General features: G+C 34.5%; 1 protein-coding gene across 1 annotated transcript; it reads right to left on the bottom strand.

The window, feature by feature from the left end:
- Positions 1-6,698: 6,698 nt before the first annotated feature.
- On the bottom strand, positions 6,699-19,514 carry LOC114310841 (uncharacterized). The gene is made up of 11 exons (XM_028256939.2): positions 19,124-19,514; positions 18,204-18,259; positions 13,596-13,720; positions 13,409-13,503; positions 12,259-12,464; positions 11,204-11,392; positions 10,927-11,127; positions 8,374-8,527; positions 8,208-8,271; positions 7,165-7,233; positions 6,699-7,083 (listed from the first exon to the last, which is right to left on the bottom strand). The coding sequence occupies exons 1-11, from the start codon at positions 19,223-19,225 to the stop codon at positions 7,007-7,009; spliced, it is 1,338 nt and encodes a 445-aa protein (XP_028112740.2). The 5' UTR covers positions 19,226-19,514; the 3' UTR covers positions 6,699-7,006.
- Between the last annotated feature and the right edge of the window lie 1,166 nt (positions 19,515-20,680).

Here is a 20,680-nt window from a genome sequence, read left to right as displayed (position 1 = left end):
CTCAAGTGTGGAAACAGTAAGTGTCCAGACTTAGACAAGTTGGCAATGCTAATAGATTTTGCAGCCACTAAGCGCTAATCTTTTCACTTAGTGTTAATAGATTTTGCAGCTTCTAAGCGCTAATCTTTTAACTTCACGTGATATTTCAACGCACACTATTATAGTGCACGAAATTTTTGCTCCATCCACTCCCAATAATTGGGTAGAGAGCAAAACACTGCTCAAACTGGCTACTCGTCTTACACTTAATGACTAATTTATTTAAGCTCGCATTTCTTGGATGACGTGACTCATGAATGTTACTTCATCCAATGATGTAACATTATTTACAAGTCAAATTACAAAGTCAATCCGTGCAGCTCAATAGTCAAGATCATATACAGATCTATTGAGGGCTTACTAATTTCATAACTCCAAAACTCGCCAACCAAAACTACGTAGCGTGTCGCTAACCATAGCACACACATTAGTTTTTATTATGCCAAACAAAGCAACAAAACCACGGTGACTTTGAGTCATGTTTCCTTACTTTGGCTCAATTAAGGTTTGACCTAAAGTCTCCAAGACTTTTGCTCATCTAAAGAATGTGATTAGTTTGTTCACATTTGAACATCTCTACTAAGTCTAGGTCAACCAAATTAACTTCCATAAGCTAAATCAATTTAGAGAGAAATTCGCATTAGGATTAATTTGATTAGCATAATATAATTTTGCCGCAAAAATCTAAATTAAATAGTGACAATATTACACAAGTCGCAAGATCGAAAATCCGCTATGCTCGTAATCATCTCTTGCGCCACAAGTGACAATTATCCAAAATTTAGTTTAATTTATGTGCAAAATATTGGTTTTCGGGAGTTAATCTACAAAGATTTCTCTCAACCGAATAACCTCCCACTGACTATGGCATATACAAAGCATGATAAATTCCATACAATAGCTTCTTAATGTAAATTTACAAATAACTCATGCTATATTCATTTAATAATGGAATTCTAATAAATAAATAAATAATCATGCTCCTCTAATTACAACATATTACAAACCCAAAAAATATGCTGTATTTAATATTTAAATTATGCCATAACAGAAAGTATATCATACTGAAATTTTCTGGAATTTTCTGGTATTTTCTGGAATTTTAAATAACTAATAAACACACATAAAATTAGAAATAAATATTCCAGAATCTGATAAAATGCTATAACTATACCAGTAAATAGTAAACTACATCAATAGTCTACAATAAAAAATTCAGCCCCAGAAAGTTAATCATGCAACACCAGATGCATTTTAAAGCAAAAATAATGCATTATTATTTCAGGAAAAATATTTTTTATTTTCATAAAATTTTCAAGATTTTACAGAAGATATAAAATTTAATTCTGAGTCTAACGGTACCAACCATGCTTAAAACAAAGCTATAATGAATAAATTATGGCCAATTAATGCAATTCAGAATTAAAAACAAACAAACAGAGCCTTAGAACCAAGCCAGGCGGGAAAAACGGCTCGGCTCGGCTCTCCGCTGCTCATCGCAACTCGGTGCGAGTCGGCTCAAGGAGCAGCTCGGCGCGGCTTGGAGCGTAGCTCAGCCTGCGGCTCGGTGCCCGGCTCAACCCGCGGCTCAGAGCACGGCGCGCGTGCGTGGCGCAGAGGGCGCGCGTGCGTGGACAGCGCTGCTGACGCGCTCGTGATGGCGCGTGCAGGCGCGTCAGCAGGGCATCCGGCGCGTGGGAGCGCGTGGCTGCGCGTGGGACGCGTGGAAAACGGCTCACGACGTCAGGTGACGCGTGGTCTGCACGCGCCGCCTTCCAGGGTGCTTTCTGGTCCGATTTTTGTACTGCTGGACTCCTTTTTTGAAAATAAAAATATTTATGGCATTAAAAATGACATTTAAACAACATAAAATTGAGATATATCACTCTCTCAATCTAATGGAGTTAAAATGCAAAAAAGAAAACCGTGCACTTCATCTTCCTCCTCCATTAATATTCATGCATATACATGTATATATATTTATATAAAAAATATACACATATTTTAATGCAGAAAAATAAGCACGAAAATACCCATATTTATGGCTCTGATACCAATGTAAATCAAAGTATAAAGAAAACAGCGGAAAAAATATTTAGATCATACCTTTAGATGATAGAATCTCGTGGGTAAATCACGTGCTTCCAGAATCTGATAAACCAACCCAGCAGTGAAGTGATATCACAGATTGAATATCACCCACACAAATCACAGTGCAAATGACTTTGATCGTTGTTTTTGGGAGAGAGTCAGTATATGGGTAAAACTCAGATCATACGTTGTTTTTCTTTTTTTTTTCACCCATAACCCATATACCAGATATATAATATTTTATTATTATCTATCCATATCAGTTAATGGAGATAATATCTGTATCCTGAGTGGTTATCCTAAATAGGTTTGAATTCAATTTCAAAACCTATTTGGATAAGATTCAAATTCAAATACAAATGGTCATGCCACATGGGCGCCCATTACTAACACATAGGTCTGCAAATGTCAGAGTGAACTAACTCTAGAGGATATAAAGCCTTAGATGTCTTTCCAAATGGCTTCCTACAGGCCTTTCTTCCCAAGTAAGGCTGACACATAGGAAGACTTACATTACCAAGATGCCTCAACAGGCCTTCTTTAACTAGTCTAGTCTAGTCATTCTATTTTTTCCTATATGACCAAGTCTAGCATGCCAATTAACAGAATTTTAATGTATCATTATCACAAGACACATAAGAATATGAGAAAAAATCCAAATCTAGCATAAATGAACCATTGAAAAGAAAACATTGTCCATACAAGCCCTTATTTAAATAGAAATCCAACTGACTATCAGTAAAACCAAATCCTAGCAACGTAATAACTGATAAAAATTACATTAGACACCAAGTGTATAAGGCACATCATGGAGGAGTAAAGTGCACCCTGGACGTTTCAAGCAAAGTGCGATTCCTCTCGAGTTCCATTACCCAAAGTAACAAACTGCTTGCCTACAGGTGTCTTTTTATAATCCACGAACTTAACTATTTCTTTAACTATGTGGTGGATTGCTTTTAAGTTCTACAATCCAACCATGGAGAGAATTAGCAACACATACATGTGAACAAACACAAGTATTTAAAGAGTTAAGTGAAAGGTCTACCTTATTTGCATCAAGGCATTCCCGAGCAAAGTGACCTCGCTTTCCACAGTTATAGCACTTGACTTTGGTCTTGTTTTTATTTCCAGCGCACTTGCCTCGACGGCACTTCCCCACATTACCTCTCTTAGGACTAAGGTTACCAGTTGTACCATCACGTTTTCCTTGTCTGTTACGCTTAGGCCTGAATGCCTGACGATGTCCTGCTTGGGCGACAAGGAAAATACTACAGTGCGACCCCAAGCGCTCTGCTTCAAGCCCAAATTACTCAAATTTCAAAATAAGAGCATGTAGCTCGGTTGTAGGTGTGGTCCTATAAGTAATATTCAGTTGATTCCACATGTCATGAGCAATGGGATTTGTCTTAAACTACCCTAAGAGATCGTTGTGCATGCTACTAAGCATAGTATAGCGCTCGCATCGATCTCCCTTGACGCAATTCTGATGGGTCTCCATGTCAAGACAATGTTGGGTAGTGGTCCTTTCTTCAGATCGAATCTTAAGGGCAGTCAATTTTTCTATGACTTCTTGTTCATTAAGCAAATGTTGGATTTCATCTTTGGTGAGGTCAGTGACAATATTCTTAGAGGCAATTTCACTACATTGATTGCATAGGGTTTGACATTAGCACATTTTTAAAAAATTTATTCCCAAAAACACAATTGGTATATAATATTTCTACTTACATGGAGAGATTGAAAAATTTCGCCAAGCTCATAATCATCTCCCTCTATGTGAGCTGAAGTATGGCACCCAATTAATTTTGAATGAAATTATGTAAGAGGCAAAACCATCTCTTATTTCCACAATATCAAATCATGCATAATATATGTAAGTCTAAAAATGCGCCATACAATTTTGCATGTGGGCTCCACTTGAAACCCTGTTAGTAATATGGTGCAACATGTTAAGGCAACCTGAAATGTATTGGTAACAGTGAAACACATCCCCTTACATAGCTATGGAAAAATACATCCAAAAAAATAAATAATTACAACCTAAAAGAATCCTAGTACATTGATTCTTATAAATAAAAAATAAATAACACGGGGATGCCATTTCACCAATACATTTGTGGGGTTTACCTCTAACAATACAAAATAAATAAATAAACATGTGCACAAAAAATTACCAATATTACCTCCATCCATCTAAACATACATCAACAATAAATAAATGGCCAAAGGATGGAGGTCAAACTACAATTCCTACTAATGAAAAGAGTATATTCATGAAGATCTAGGACTCAAAAATATATATTAGTTCTCAACTAACTTATATTAAACAATTAATAAATTAATTCCACAATTTAATAGCACAAAAATAAATGTTAAAACAACTAAAAGGAATTAACAAATTATGCATGATAATTAATTAGATAGAAAAATAGTTTTCTAGAATTTTTCTTAATTTTTCCGCAATTTTCATAATTATATTTTTAATTTTCAGTAATTTTTAGAATTAAAATATATATAAACATGTGAGAATATTCAAAGAATATTCAAAATAAATTAATTCTGAAAAATAGTTGCCAAACCAATTATACAAAAAAATAGAATAAGCCGCGATGATCACCCACGTGCCACGTTTGCATCACACGTGCCTTGATAATCGCGTCCAAGCGCCCAAAGGTTGTTGGTCTGCGTGTGTAAGGCACAGGCACAGGCACGTCCACGCACCACGCACTACACGTGTCACACTACAACGCGAGCGCATTGTGCATTGATAACGTCAGTCGCACGCAATGCACTAACATCATCCACGCTTACCAAGCTGCGCTTCTGCGCCGTTAAGCCACGCCCTGCCGCTGCTTTCTACTGACGTCATGCTGGCGTCACTCCGACTTCTCAAAATCTCATGGTTTCCCAGAATTTCTCAAAAATAGTGATTTTGACCCAAAAATCTTTGAAAAACCATAACTTTTTCAATCTAACTCCGATTAAGGCCCATTTTATATGGATGAAAAGCTTACAAAGATTAATTTCATAATATAAAATTTCAGTTACTAAAAACGAATTATTTTATTCTGATTTTCGAGTTAAAAAATCTGCTGTAATAGAATTTTATAAAAATTAAGATTTTCCAAAAACCTTTTTAACATGTCATAATATTCAACAATATTAAAACATATAGTATTGAATTAAACATGGATTAATCTATGGCATGCAAATCATGAGGCGAAAACAAGCAATTACGGCTCTAATACCATGAATGAAAAATATGAGGGAAATTATATTATCTGAAACAAAAACAGTTTGGATCGGATGCTTGAATTACAAGCCTCGTCTAGAAGACCCTTCGTAGTCAGTTGAGAAGCTACCAAAGTTTTTCAATATATTATCCACACTCCAAATCTCTAGGCTCTACAATGGTGACCTAAGAGAGAAGAACACAGATATAAATTCTGCAGAGATTTTTCAGATAAACTCCCACAACAATAATAATATGTGTCATTGTTTTTCTCTATATCAAATATATAGAGATTCTCTTCTGACAACAACTCAAACACCTCATTAGATAATTCCTTAATTATCTTATTTATTAAATAGTGTGAATTATTTATAACCATATGGATGCTCAGGTCAAATCCAACCCAATTTCCAACACCTTTGATATACTTAACATCAAACTTCCATTAAGAGAACGCTTCTACCAATCGCAACTATTGAGTGGTGGTTTAGCATTAACTTTTTTCATTATTTTTTAAATTTTTTTATAAGCTAAAAAAAACTTTGTGTTTGGCTTTTTTTGGGTTGATTTTGACTTTTTAGAATCTATAATTGAGAAGTTAAAAATTGAGCCATTTTTTAGCTTTTTTTTAACTTTTGACATACAATTTTTTGACCTTTTGGCTTAATAAGCCAAAATGTTAATCTATATAGTACACCCCAACAACCTCAGTTTGGAAAAACATCTTTTGTTTGAACTAGAGCATTCCGAGCAAACTTCTTACCTACAACAATTTCTTTTTAGGTAGAACGATAAAAGTTTTTTTTTTTACCCCCTCATATTGGGCTTCTTTAGGGGGAATAAACCCAATAATAATCACTAACAATACCAAGCTGGTGTTGTAGAAAAATCCATTGGTTCAAATGCATCATAATTTGCATGTTATGTTATGTTATGCTATATTATGTCATCGCCCAGTGCAAGTTCTTGATGTGTCCATTACTCGAATCCCAAAATGATTTTAGGTTGTATTTGGACGACTTATACCAATTTGAATTAATACATTTGTTTTTCATTCTTTAAAGCCTTAAAGGTTCTCCTACGCTCGGAGATTTGGATTCGAACAAGCTTCATAGATGGATTTGAAGGCCTTACATCAGTGTGAATCCCAAAGTTTATTTGATTTTCCAGTCTTCAAGGAGTAAACTAATATGATGTATTGCCTTCATCTTCACCATCAACAACTATCTCAAATATAACATCAATAGTCAATGGGACCAATCCTCCTATGTATTTGAAATTAAACCCAGACTCACTCATTTCAAATCCATTATCAGTATGCAAATTCAATATGATCTTTGGTTGAAAACATAATACTTCTAGCATGTCCCATTATAGTTTTTAGGACTTCACAAAATCAGCACTTCAATAGTTGCAACAATCTGAATTTGTGCCTAATTTCTCACATAAGCGATTCTGAGGAACTACAAAATTTGTTATAAAGACTGATGTGTGTAAGCACAGCATATATTATACAAATGTTCAGAGCTACAGATTAGTTAAGAAAGGCATCTCTCATCAAAAAGACAAACAGAACGAATGAAAGGAAGGCATCACATTTGTACATCCGCAACAAAAACATGGGATGATGATGACAAGCAGATTTCAGAATGAGAATTCCTCAGGTAGTTGTTGAAATTTTGTGGATAAGAAGCTCTTGTACTTTTTGTGGAGATGTCCACCTGCAAAGAAGTTTAGAGAGTAAGTAATCTTCATAGCTGCCTCAAAAGGGGCAGGGGATGCAAAACATTCATGAAACCAACCTTTGTGTTCAAATGGTGGAATATTCTTGGATAATAAGGTTGATTGCACAAACTTAACGAGATCCTTGCCTAGAAAATCATGAAGCAAGATTCAAAAGAGTTTGTTAACTTCTTTGAAGCAGATTGAAAAGATAAAGCAAAATACCACTAGGTTTCAGCTCCTATTAACGAGTACTTATGGAGCATTGCTGTTAATGAAGAGAAGTATCAAAGCATTGAAATGTTATTTAGAGTATCTGGGGTGTGTGCGCACACGTGCCAGTGTGTGATGCAGTGCCTGATTTGAGTAACAGAAAATATATATATAGAGAGAGAGAGAGAGTGAGAGAGGTATGTATAACCAAAGTTTGTCCAATCAATAAAACTGTTCCACAACAATACATCGAGTCTATGTGTGTGTGTGTGTGCGCGCGCGTGAATCCAAAAAAAAAGCGAATAAACACACAAAAGCATTATCTTTTGCAATCTGAATTATAGCCTGAAAACAAGAAAATATAGGCCCAATATGATCAATGGCTGCCTCTGTCTACACTGACAATGTGCATAGCTCCTCTCCATGATCTCTGTCAATCTATTTCTCCTTTTCCGTCCCAAATTTGATCAATCAAAAGCCCAAGTGAGTATTTCTTATTAATGCAACAAAAATAGGAAGACTTTTGGATTTTTCAAAGCACTGTGCTAGGTTTATCAGCTAATTCCAAGTCTCCCAACTACCAATTCTCATATTCTACTCATAACAGGGCAGAAAATTGAGTGCATCCCTAAATTCCTTCATTTGTTATTTTTATTTTTATTTTTTTGGTGAAATTGTTTCCTAAAAAAATATAAAAATTCAACCATAACAAAGCTCACAAAGTGGGTCACACACAAAAAAGCTCAAGCCTAAAGAGACAATTCTTGTGGTGCAGACAAAAGGGCAGTGACATCATATATCTTCAGCATTCAACAATTTTATTTTACAACTAACAGGTTTTGCTAATAAGTCCATCACTGAGTGAAATTTGATTGTCTTTTAATAATAGGTATTGCTTTGTTCCCCTTACCACTTATCTGCTTTTCTCCTTCGCTGATATTAATTAGAAAGGATGGAATTTGGTCGTCTTTTATCTGCAAAATGTAAAGCAAATCTCATCATTAAGTTACAAAAAGTCAATAATAATTGATTTCACTCCAAAAAAAATCTGGTCACCATGTAGGTTTCTTATTTACCTTGGACAGAAAAACCTTTGCTAGCTCCAACGGGTCAACGGCTGAAGGACACAAGCTGTATGCAGGCATGAATTTCCCATTCTGATAGCCTGCCAGGAAATGATAAGCTGCTTGTCCAGGAGAGAGCTTTGATGCAGAAGGAATAGTTCCAGAACTGATTGAACAAAAAGGAATGCTATTTCTTTTAACACAGGCTAACTTTATAAAGGAATGATAGCATGAAATGAAGCAACTAAATAACAGTTTGTAAAAACAAAATATTAATGAAAAAAAAAAAAATGCTGCAAGATAGCCACAGCATAAGGTAAACCAAAAACATCATTTTAAGGAAAAAAATGCTGGCAAGACAAAGTCAAACAGTTAGCTCAGGCAGGTATACTCTTTGAGTGCCAGAAAACAATTTCAAAATAAGAATCAAGACAGGTCCATACCTTGTCCCATCACATTCAAATCATCTTCTAAACTTCGGCGTCTGAAGATTTGTCCGCTTACATATTAGGAAGAAAAAAGAAAAAGAATCTCCTAGGTGTAAATAAAAAATGAAACTAAGTGTTGTCTCATTGGAAATTTGATTGTTGACTCTTAAGCGATCTACTTCATATTAGATGCTTGGAAAAATGTAGAAAGAAAAATAAACTAAAATTCCATACTGGAAAGTAAAGCAGGTATTTGGATGTGGAAAGATTTCAACTTTTTCCAAACTGGAAAGACATGAAGACTCAGAATTGATTAAACCTTACCAAATTCAAACTATAGCAGCAACACACACCTTTGCACTCAAACCAGTCAACGGCAAGCCTTCAAAGGTTACAGAAGTAACATTCAAATTTTCGTAGACAATATTGGAAACAACGTTACAAGTTCAAACCCGATTGCCAAACTGACAAGGTGATAGGTCCAAACTTTTAACTAAACATAGAGTTTTTTTTTTTTAACAGCAAAAATTTGTGAGTTTGAATTGCATTTTTTATGTCGTATACAAAAAAAAAAAAAGCAATATCTACTTAACAATTCACATTTTACCTACCCCAAAAAAAAAAACAATTCACATTTTTTTTTTACAAAAAAAAATAATTGAAATAAACTAATTCCCTTACACTGGAATTAGCATTAACCATCCTTCTAGTTTATATTAGTGGACATATATCAGGTGTCACCATATGCCACTACACATATCAGCATTGAGATCCGTAATGCATATTAACACCTATTGGATCAGTCCTTCAAAGATGAGTTAATCTAGCCTGTTTATTAGACTGCATGACACCAAGATAGTGACTGGTTTCAGTTGAACCACCAGCTTTTCAGGTCATATAGAACCTGTCTTGTATATCAATATTGATGTTTAGAATGATGACTATTAATCAAATACAATGATTAAAACTTAATTGGCCAAAACAGTATCGTTCAAAGAACAACTTGACCATTTAAAATTAAGATAATTTACACATTGCATTACCAAACCAAACCTTAAGTCCCATCAAATGGGGTCGGCTACATGAATCATTCTTCTCCACTTGACTCTATCAACGGCCATTTGGTTAGTCAAATTAAGGAGATTTATATCTCTATTTATTACACTCGCCCACGTCAATCTAGGTTTGCCCATTCCCCTAACATTTACATCTACTGCTACTGTATCACATCTCTTCACTACTGTCTCTGTTGGTCTCCGTTGTATATGACCAAACCATCTCTATCCATTCTTTCTCAACTTATCTTCTATCGGTGCTACTCCTACCTATTCATGAATATACTCATTCATAATTTTGTCTTTTCTAGTCTTACCACACATCCTACTTAGCATCCTCATCTCAACAACACTCATCTTGTTTAAATGTTATTTCTTAGTTGCCCAACATTCTGTCCCATACAATATTGCTGATCTAATAGTTGTTCTATAGAACTTTCCTTTTAGTCTAATGGATACTCGTTTATCACATAGTACCCCAGATGCATTTCTCCACTTAAGTCACCCTGTCTTAATTTTATGAACCACATCCGCTCCAATCTCCCCAACCGTTGTGATAATCGATCCTAAATAATGAAAATGTTCACTTTTAGGTAGTTCTTGATTCTCAAATTTCACTTCTCCTCTACTTCCATTATTACTTACTGTTACTAAAATTACACTCTATGTACTCTGTCTTAGTTACATTTATCCTAAATCCTTTAAATTCAAGTGCTTCTCTCCAAGTCTCCAACTTGGTATTAACTCATTCTCTAATCTCATCCACTAACATGATATCATCTGCAAAAAGCATACACCATGGCACATCATCCTGAATATTTCTCGTCAACTCATCCATAACTAAAACAAAAAGATAAAGACTTAAGGTTAATCCTTAGTGTAATCCCACAATAATTAAAAATTCATTTATCTCTCCAGCAGGCGATCTAATAATGGTCACCACACCTTCAAATATGTCTCTAATCACACCAATGTACCCTTTTGTTATCCATTTCTTCCCTAACACCCACCAGATTATATGCTTTCTCAAGATCAATAAAAACCATATGAAAAATAGGGCCACATTAAAATAGTCCTCTTACCTATCGGAAGATACAAATATAACAGCAGCTGGCAATTTTGATAGATATGACCCTACACAGTTTCCATTATGGAATAAAGGTGAAGCACCTTCTGAAGAAAGAACTACACCAGGATCCCCGGGAACCAACATATCTGAGCAGCTTTGAATGGTATCCTCTGAAGCAAATAAAAGAATCACTGACTCACCAGACACAAGAAGCCTGCAATTAACAACCATCTGGTGTAAGAACATATTTCTGATAGTTGTAACGAAGTTACAAAAGAAGATGGTTTTACCCAGCAGATAGAGGAAGACCTCCTCGCGAAGTTATGATAGGTCCAGACAAGGCGGCTAATGCTTCTTTTGTACCCTTTGCATCAGTGAATGCTTTTCCACATAAAATCAGCGATGATCGCTCAACATCAGCAGCAATAAAATCATTATTCCCTTGAGCACCAAGACCAAGAACATCCCCAGCACTTGGACTGCATAGTAAATAATTAACAACAATCTGGTAGGTGTAATATAACAAAGTGTTAAAACATAAAGGGATTCCCCGAAATGAAGCAGCAGGTTCCACCATCAATAAGTCCCACTGAAGAATATAAGAAGATAAAACTAAATTGGGCACATTTTAGCAATGCTATCTGCCATACCAAAGTATCAGAAATCATGTATTTTTCCACCAAGTATGGACGAGAACACTTGATTAGATTTGTTTGACATGATTAATCAGCTTGATATATCAAGATATTCCTTGCAAATGATGCATAACATACCCACTACAAGAATTAACATATTAATTCATTCTTATATAATATGAAGAAATATATGTGAATTAATAAATAGAATATACAAGAGAGAATTTAAAGTGGGTAGTGGCAACTGAATGCGTGCCATTAGCTTGGAAGGCTAGGATTACAGTCTACATCGATTCAGCATTCTCTAATTAAAAGAGATGCGGTACAAAGTTGGTAACCCCTTTTGCAGTGATTGTAATATACTATATTATGCATGTTTTTATTCTTATATAATCCTAAAAAATATGTAGTCCATGTTGTATGCAATTGTCTTCATGAATGAAAAGGCATTGGGCAACTGCTTCTCGCAAAAAGAAAGCTTCAGCACACTCAAATATATTAGAAGCAATTAGCTATAAATAAATAAAGAAAAAAAAAGGAAAAAAGGGCAGCCAAGTGCCCTGCCAAGTCTTAAATAATGGACAAGCCCTACTGACATGTTCACAAGCGCATAAGACGTCAAAGTTCAAGGCATGAAGGATTACTATTTCTAGGTTCTTAAGAATAACCGAAGGTGCTAAAATTATATGATGAATTACAATTGAGAATACCTTATAGATGTGGCAACATAAATTGTCAGAGGACAGGAATCATGGGAAACTGCACGAGTAGGGGTTCTCCAAAGAACACTGGAAAGTGACAATACAGCAGAAGGACTGTCGCTTATTATACGAACTTTGGCATCACATTTTGGAGATGAGCCAATAGCACCGTCATGAACAAAAATTATGGAGATAGACGATATGTGTGCTGTGACCTGGGAACAAGATGCATGTATTAAAACATAGCAATGTGGCAACCATCAAAATATGTTCCAAGAAATCTATTTAAACGGAGGCAGTATATTTGCACGACATGTCTTCTTTTTCCTTTTTTTTTTTTTCGATAATTAAGAACCCATCCTACGCCCTTTTGAACCCACTCCACAAAGGTAATCTCGAGGTTCAACGCTATGTTACCAGAAAACGCTAATATCCAAACGAATTATGTATTGATACGCATGATCCAAAATATGGTACACTTCCGTTCTAAAATGATAAATTTAGTGATCTGAAACAATTTCAAAATTTTTTCCAATAAATTTCCTTAAATGTTTCCTTGGAAGGAAAAAATCAAATATAATGAATTAAAATCTAAAATAAGCTAAGTTTTGACAAGACAAAACATAAAAAATGGGTCATAACACTCATAGAAATGTTTTGCTTCATGACGAAGAAAAACTAAATTTTATTAAATGCCTAGTAGTTAAAAGAAAATTACTCTAAAAATACCTTAAATTCACAAGTATATTATATATACAAGTCTACCCTATCGTACCACATTTTAGAGCATGTGGCGTACGACGTTCCCATTACCGTTCCCCGTACTGGAACGATCCACGTTCTAGGTCACATAGGTTCAAAGGCCACCCCCCTAAGCCAGTGAACCAAGCAAATGGGAGAGAATTTGAACCTTCATCAGTAAGGTGGGGAGCACACCCACTTACCAACTCTAATAAACAATTAAAAACCAAGAGAAGGTCGATACAATTGGCTAAACAATATCTAAAGTGGACAAGTCTTGGGGGATATTTGGAAGATAGTTGTGACTACTAGTGATGGTACCACAAAGCTTCAAAAGAATCGCAGCTATTTTTCATAAAGAATAAAAAAGGAAAGAAAATCTGACCATCTATTTTTAAAACCACAAGTCCGGACATGCCTGCTTTAAAAGTTTACTAAATTGTGCCTTCGAAATTTCTGAAGATCCTCCAAGAACATTTCCTCTGACATGAACTGGAAGTCCAGATAATGACTCTACACAATTTGAAAAACGAAAAGGTGAAATCAAAGTAACACTACAAGAGAAAGAAATAAAGTCAGAAATAAATTCAACAATGTATAACTACCTGCACCAGTTGCACCTTTCTGCTGTAGCTCAGAAGGCTTCAAGTTTAGAAAAGCTTTATCCTTCACAATTACACCTCTTCCAGCCAGAGCCCAATTAAGACCAATAGAAATTCCAGGGGCCTCCCTGCATAATGAAAGGTATGAGGAATAATAATTATCCATAGATATACACAATTACATGCAATTAAAATAATACAACTTTTTCCAAAATAAAAGGACAAGAATATCAGAGTTTAACATAAATTACTTAAATCCTCTAACCAAAACCTGTAATATAGTATCTCTCTACTGTCTACATGAAAGAAAACTTGGAATCAAGTCGAGCAAGTTTGGCGCCACATTTGAAAATTGACTAAAAACATGACTCCGTCTTACAAAATAAGTGTCCTTCCTTGGTTCAACAGTTCAAAATAGATAGCGACATAAAAAATGTTGATAAGTAACAAAACCACCCTATATTAGGCATGTGCATTTTATGGTTTAAACATTTTGTCTAACTTCACCAACATTCTCTTCGCTGGACATAAACATCATTTAAAACTCAGTTTATACATTTTATAATCCAACTTTCATATCAACATTTTCTCATATAAATCAATGACAAGTTCTTTTCAATTCTCTTCTCAAAATTTCCCTTTCAACGAGAGCAAAAATTGCAGAATGGTTCATTCATTGGTAGTCACATCTCAAAAAAAATTGCCGACCTCGCCGACAATTAATACCACAAAAAAATTTCAGAATTATTCATTCCAAGCATTTGATGCTGAAACAGAGATTGAACACAATCATAAACTACTCCAACTTAGTCTAGAACGACATCACAATATCCATCATACTCTAAGCAAACTAAAATTCCTAAACATCATACTTGCACTACCAGTTCTTCAAGAGACCGTTTACATTTTTCTCATTCCTTTGTACAAATTCCTGATAGAGAAAATTGTTTGTGGGATGATTTGGAATATACAAAACCCTCGAGAAAAGGAATGTTAAACATTGGTAGCACAATTACAGAGGAAGGATCAGCACAATCTATTCCATTCCATATAATTAAAAACCAGATATTGATCTTCCAAAATCAAACACTAATATAACCACCTTCACATTTATATGAGTGTAGACACTCCATTTTGACTAGCCCTAAGACTTGGGCTCTCTTTCCGAACACCCGATGACGAAAGTTAGAATGTGTTATCTTACGAATTCCTCAGCAAGAGAGCCAGGTTCAAGCCTTAATCCCAACTTTACATCCGTTTTGGCCAAACTATTTTAGACCATTTTTAAATCTTTTCCAAGATGTGTTTTTTTTTTCATGTGGATTCAAACATTTCTACAAAGTTCCGAGACTCGCATTTTCAAAATTCAAGTGTTATATTTTCTTAGTAAATTGAGCAAGGACAAAGTAGTAATGAGTGGAAGAAATGGGAATTTCCTAGAAAAAATCATGTTTTCCCCTTCTAAAAAACTATCTGGCCAAACGATTTTTTGTCTAGCCAAATGATTTTTTGTCTAGCCAGCTGAATTATCCGGGTAACAGAGCAGTTTTGGAAAATTCGGCATTTTCTCCAAATTTTACACAAATATCTTAGATATTTTGCCTTTGGGCTTCCTCTGCAAGTTTCTCAAATATTTTCTTTGTCTCAAAAGTCTATAGATACACCTCTCCTTCTTCATTTCAAAGGGGTTACAAAATTTGTCTACACCCACACATCATCTTCAACCTTCTTCTCACTTTTCTTCACTTCTTCTTTCCTGATACACCATCCAAAACTCCATTAAAGCTAAAACTAAGGTTGAGAAATATTTCTAAGAGGTTACCAAATATTTAAAAAGACTAAAAGACTTGTTTGAGAGCCCATCTCTTGCACTTCATCTTCAACCTTCATTTCTCGTACACCCACTACCAAAACACCATTAAACCTTGACTTGGAGCTCGTGCTACGGATTCTTGGACTTACTCAAGAACATTGAGGGTGTTCGGAAAGAGTTTGACAATAAAGAAGTTCACCCTTTTTCAATAGGTGAAACTTTTGAACTATTTTCATCTTCTCTCTCTTGTTCTTCATTTATAAGCTTTGTACTTCACTATTAGCTTGTTGAAATCATGTGATGGGTCCTCATGGATGTGGAGGGAACTAGGATATAGCCACTTATCCATTGAGTTGATTGTTCTTTTCATTTTCTTATACTTTTTACCATTTTCTTGCTTTCCAGTGCTATAATCCATTGTTGTTAGGTATTTTTGGAACCTTGTAGATGTGGAGGGAGTAGAAAGTAGCCATCCATCTACAAGTTTGATTATGTAGAGTTGTTTCTCTCATTTCATACACTTTTTCATCACATATCTCATCGTCTTAGCATATTGGCCTATATGCTTCAACTCATGCTCAATCTTAATGACTAGTTGAGATTGCTTCATCGGGTTAGTTGGATGATTTTTGGGATTTAATGTTGAGAAAGTGGTTGGTTTTCGTTTTTATTAGTTTTTTAGAAGGAAGGTAAGAGGTTTTATGTCAAAGGTGTTGAATATTCCCTTCTCAATCATTTGTGAACATGAAAAGGGGTGGAAACACCCATGTCTCATTGAATAGGAGAGGAGTTATCAATATCCTTTGATGAATCTCTTACTTTGAAACAAAGCTTTCACCAAGAAATGATTTGCATTAATCTACGCTCTCCACTTAATAGAATGGATTTTGATATTAATTTACCCTTATTCACAAAGAGAAATTGTAGGTTCCTATCCATTTCTTGGGCTTGAAGTCATTCTTGATTTTGATCCATTTAATTGTTGATTTGTTACAAAATATTTGTTATATATATATCTATTCATATCATTGTTGAGGTTATAGCCATATCTACCCCTTCCCCAAGGGATCCTTATGGGCAGAGCTATTAGAAGGGATGAACACCCCTTAGCAAGTGTCTTTTGGCCTCTGTCCTAGAATTCTGCACTGACCTAAATCCCAGCCGGAAGAAGAATTCGGCTAGCTACTTTCTTGTTCGGCCGGTCTATCCTATGTCTGGCCGGATGCCTCCTCCCAAGAACAGAGCAAGCAGTTTCTGGGGAATGTTCCCTTGGGTGGTTCTGGAGCTCCTAGATGGTTTATTTGTTTTACTTAGCATGATTTGTTAGATTCAGCAGTAGTTTAGCTAAATCAATTCATTGTTGTAATAATCTCTCTCCCATCCTTTCTCATTTGAATTGTTGTAATAACTTCCAACCCCACGTCTTTCTTACCCTTTTATTTACATCATGTTTCATTTATCATACTTGTATATTGAATCCATTTTCCATGCATTCGAGTCCAGTTCATCCACATTTATGGGATTTATTATTTGAATTGTGTTGTTCCATGCCTTGATATGATATTCATGTCATATCTTAGTATCTGGACTTCTGGATGCATATTGTGAGTGTCTTACATTAGTTGATTGCATATAGGATCATATATATATAAAAACATTTCTTGAAGCTTATCTTGGAGTACTAGGTGAGAATTTTCGGCTTTAGCATATTGCATGTGCATGGCCCTTATCATATTTGTTGCCATACCATGCGGCTATTTGCTTAGTTGATATTACTCTATGATTGCCAGTGGATGGAGGTTGTGTTATTTAATTTGGAATAATGTTGATTCTTATGCCTATGGATTGAGTTGTACATATCTCAAAACTCTTTTAAAATGCATAAAATCAAAGCATACCAAAATAAATGACACAATCTATACTTGATTGCTTCACATAGTAATTTGCAGCATTAATAAATAATCAGAACATGAGCATATAATGTTTATGAAACTCATATTATGATTTAGTGAAGGCAGACCTTTTAATTGGGTGAGTGGGGTGTTCAATTCATGACCTTCCTCTCTCATACCTAAGGTCCCGAACTGAGACATTTCTAGTTATGACAGACAATGGCCTTTGGCACGAGTTACGGATTTCCTAATTTTCTAAAAAGATTAGGTGGCGACTCTAAGATATAGTAATGTAGTCCATTTCTGGCATATTTTGCAATAAATGGATCTTCTATAAAAGTTGCGGACTTGGACTCTCATTTTCTGTTTCACATTGCAATATTGAAACTAGATCAAGAGATCGGGAGCTGTTGGGCGCCCTTGGTAACCCCAAAAGCATCCCACTACGAGTACATAACATAAAACTGAACATAAATGATTAAGTGAAGGTTGAATCATGTTAACAACATTAATAACAATTACAAATTTCAACCAAAAATGGTATCAAGGAATTAACATAGGGATGCAGGACATCTTGAATTGAGTCCTGTTTGTGTTTCACCTTTTAAACTGTCGCGTGTCATGACTAAAGATCAAAAGAGTGCAAGAGGTATCATTGTATCAAAGTATTTTCCAAGAAACCACTGGTAAGTGGTAACCTACTAGCTTGTAGGTATATGGACTACATAAATATGTAAATATATACATCTGTAGTCAGATAATACAAACACGCTATAATATATTTAATTTAAGCACGACCCTTTGGCTGTAAAAGGCCAATGGAATCTAATAGCCGAAGAAAATCAAAAGAAATCACAAAGTGGTATTTTTTTATATTTTTTTTTTTTTTTGGAAGTGAAGGATCACCTAGGAGAGGCAACTGCTTCAGCTTCATCTCCAACAAATGGTGCTGAAGCTAGATTCTGCAAAAACTCAACAAAAAGAATCTTGTTAGATCATGCACTTCAAATCAAGCTTCTTTTTCTTTTTTTTTTTCTATAGGCTCGGAGAAACGTCAATTGTAAGTTTTAGAAGTTAATTTCTCGATAATACATTGAAATAATATACACAAACTCAACCCTCAAGTGAAAATGCAATTAATGAAGAATAGCTATCATCCTAACAATTGCTACCCTGAGGCTTGTTCGATTAATAGGATTAATAGTGAAAGGATTAATAATCACATGAGTTAGTGTGTAAGATTAGTTATCCAATTAACCATTTATTACGTATTCATTTTTTTTTTTTCTTTCATACTTAAAATTATAATTCTCAACCACTCTCAATATTAAAAAATTTATAATTTCGTCATATTGAATATCTGTCGTACATCTTCGCAATCAAACATGGGATTGTGAGTACATAGACTAGCAATCCCAATCCTATGCTATAATCCTGCTAATCAAACATGCCGTAAGTGCTCTATGATAGTACAATACTTCCCAGAAAGTCAAAGCCCCTTCTCCAAATCTGATTGATGCTATATGTGTGTGTGTATTCAACCCCATAAAAAAAAATTAAAAAAAAAATAAAAAAAGATTATAAAGCTCAAATGTTAAAAACGAAATCTTGTTGATTCAAACCAACATGAACACAAACATTTCGACAGCAAATACATATAATACAAGTGCACAACTAGGAGAGGAAAAAAAACAGAATTAAAATGCTAAAATTGAAGGATTTAAACAGATAAAAGAACAGAATCAAATATATTCAATAATAAACTGAAATTGAAATTAGGAATGAAAGAAACAAATAATATAGGAGGAATTAGAAGTGAAACTGACGCGTGGTCGGGAAGAGTTGGTTGCAGAAGAAATGAGGTGATTGGAAGAGGTAGAACCGCAGACGAATCGCTTGAGGTGGAGGTGGAGGTTCCTCTTCCTCATCGCCTTGCTATGCTTTTACTGCCATTCAATGCTCTCTTCCTCTCTATTTTTGGATGTACGAAACACACCACTCCAATTGCAACTGCAACTACTGCTGCTGCTGCTGCTGCTGCTGAACCTTTCCCTCTTTCTTTATTTTCTCCTGTTTTTGTTTTTTTTTAAATAAAGTTTTTTAAAGGGGAATTGACGGGTAGATTTCGATTTCGATTTCGATTTCGTTTTTGTGACTTGTAATCTATCAAGTTTTAAATATTTTTTTTTAGTGATTAAGTGATTTTTTAAATTATTTGTTAACTGGAAGATAAGTGGCGTAGTTATATATGGGGAAGGTGATAGAATGTTTGTCTGTCTGCACTAATAACTTTTTAAATTTTTGTTGTTTTTAACATGTATAGTGTGAGACATAAATTCTTTATTAATTGTTTTTTAGCCTGTGACGTGAAAATATGCAGTAATTCAATCAAATTGAGTCTGTCACGTTAGAGTGTCACATGTTACGTTTAGGAAAAATACGTTAAGGAGTTTTTAATTTTTTTTTACAGTGTCACAATATACTTGTCACGTTGTCACATTTGAAAAAAATATACTAAGGAGGTTTTTTTTTTTTATTGTTACATTATACCTATCGCGTTGTCACATTTGAAAAAAGTACATTAAGGATGAATAAAAATTTTGAAGTGTCACATCATACATGTCACGTTGTCATATTTGAGAAAAGTACATTATAGAGTTTTTAATTATTTTGGAATGTCTCATCATTGGATTGTTACATTGAGTATCACACCATACCTATCATACATTCAAAAAACAAAAATTCTCTAATTAACTAGTGAAAGTATATTTGTCTAATCAATACACATCCGCATGTGAAAAAAGACTTATTGGCCACACACTACACTTAGGATTAGTTTGGCATAAACTAAATAATATAAAAAGTCATTATCCTATTTAAGTCACATCATCTTATTTAAATCATATCACCTCTCTAACACATCATATCAAACTCAACCCAAACCCAACCCATATAAATCAATAAGTCAAAAATACACTTTTTTAGAACATCTCAAACCAACACTTAATAAAGACTTATCAATCAACCATTTAAAATATGAAAATTTCCAAAATAGAACTTTCCAATGCATTTTTCTTTTTCAAAAGACTTGAACATAAATAAATAAATATATATATATATATATATTATATTTTTTAATGTCCGCCAAACATAATCCCCAACCGTAATATGAGCAAGAATCTCCTCATTCACTTCCTTAATTTCTTATTTGATAGACAATTGGGCCGATTTTTGGGTGGAATTTTAATAATTCGAACCGTTTACATTTTAAAATTTGTCATGTATATCATATCTGTAAAAAATCAAGTCGATCGGATATCAAAAATCAAGTGAACTAAATGTTTTATTAAACAATAAAACTGTTTATTAATTTTTTTTTAATA

This window comes from Camellia sinensis, chromosome 1, assembly GCF_055761805.1.
Source record: "Camellia sinensis isolate YWXY chromosome 1, ASM5576180v1, whole genome shotgun sequence".
NCBI classification, from domain to species: Eukaryota; Viridiplantae; Streptophyta; class Magnoliopsida; order Ericales; family Theaceae; genus Camellia; species Camellia sinensis.
Note: the sequence above shows the minus strand (reverse complement) of the source record. Positions and strands in the feature narration are given on the sequence as shown.

Excerpts from the sequence above, each read along its gene's own strand:
- LOC114310841 (XM_028256939.2), bottom strand. The coding sequence starts at position 19,225 with ATGAGGAAGAGGAACCTCCACCTCCACCTCAAGCGATTCGTCTGCGGT. Across the intron at positions 18,260-19,123 it reads CCAACTCTTCCCGACCACGC|AATCTAGCTTCAGCACCATT; the intron begins GTCAGTTTCACT and ends GAGTTTTTGCAG. Across the intron at positions 7,234-8,207 it reads AGGAGAAAAGCAGATAAGTG|GCAAGGATCTCGTTAAGTTT; the intron begins GTAAGGGGAACA and ends ATGATTTTCTAG.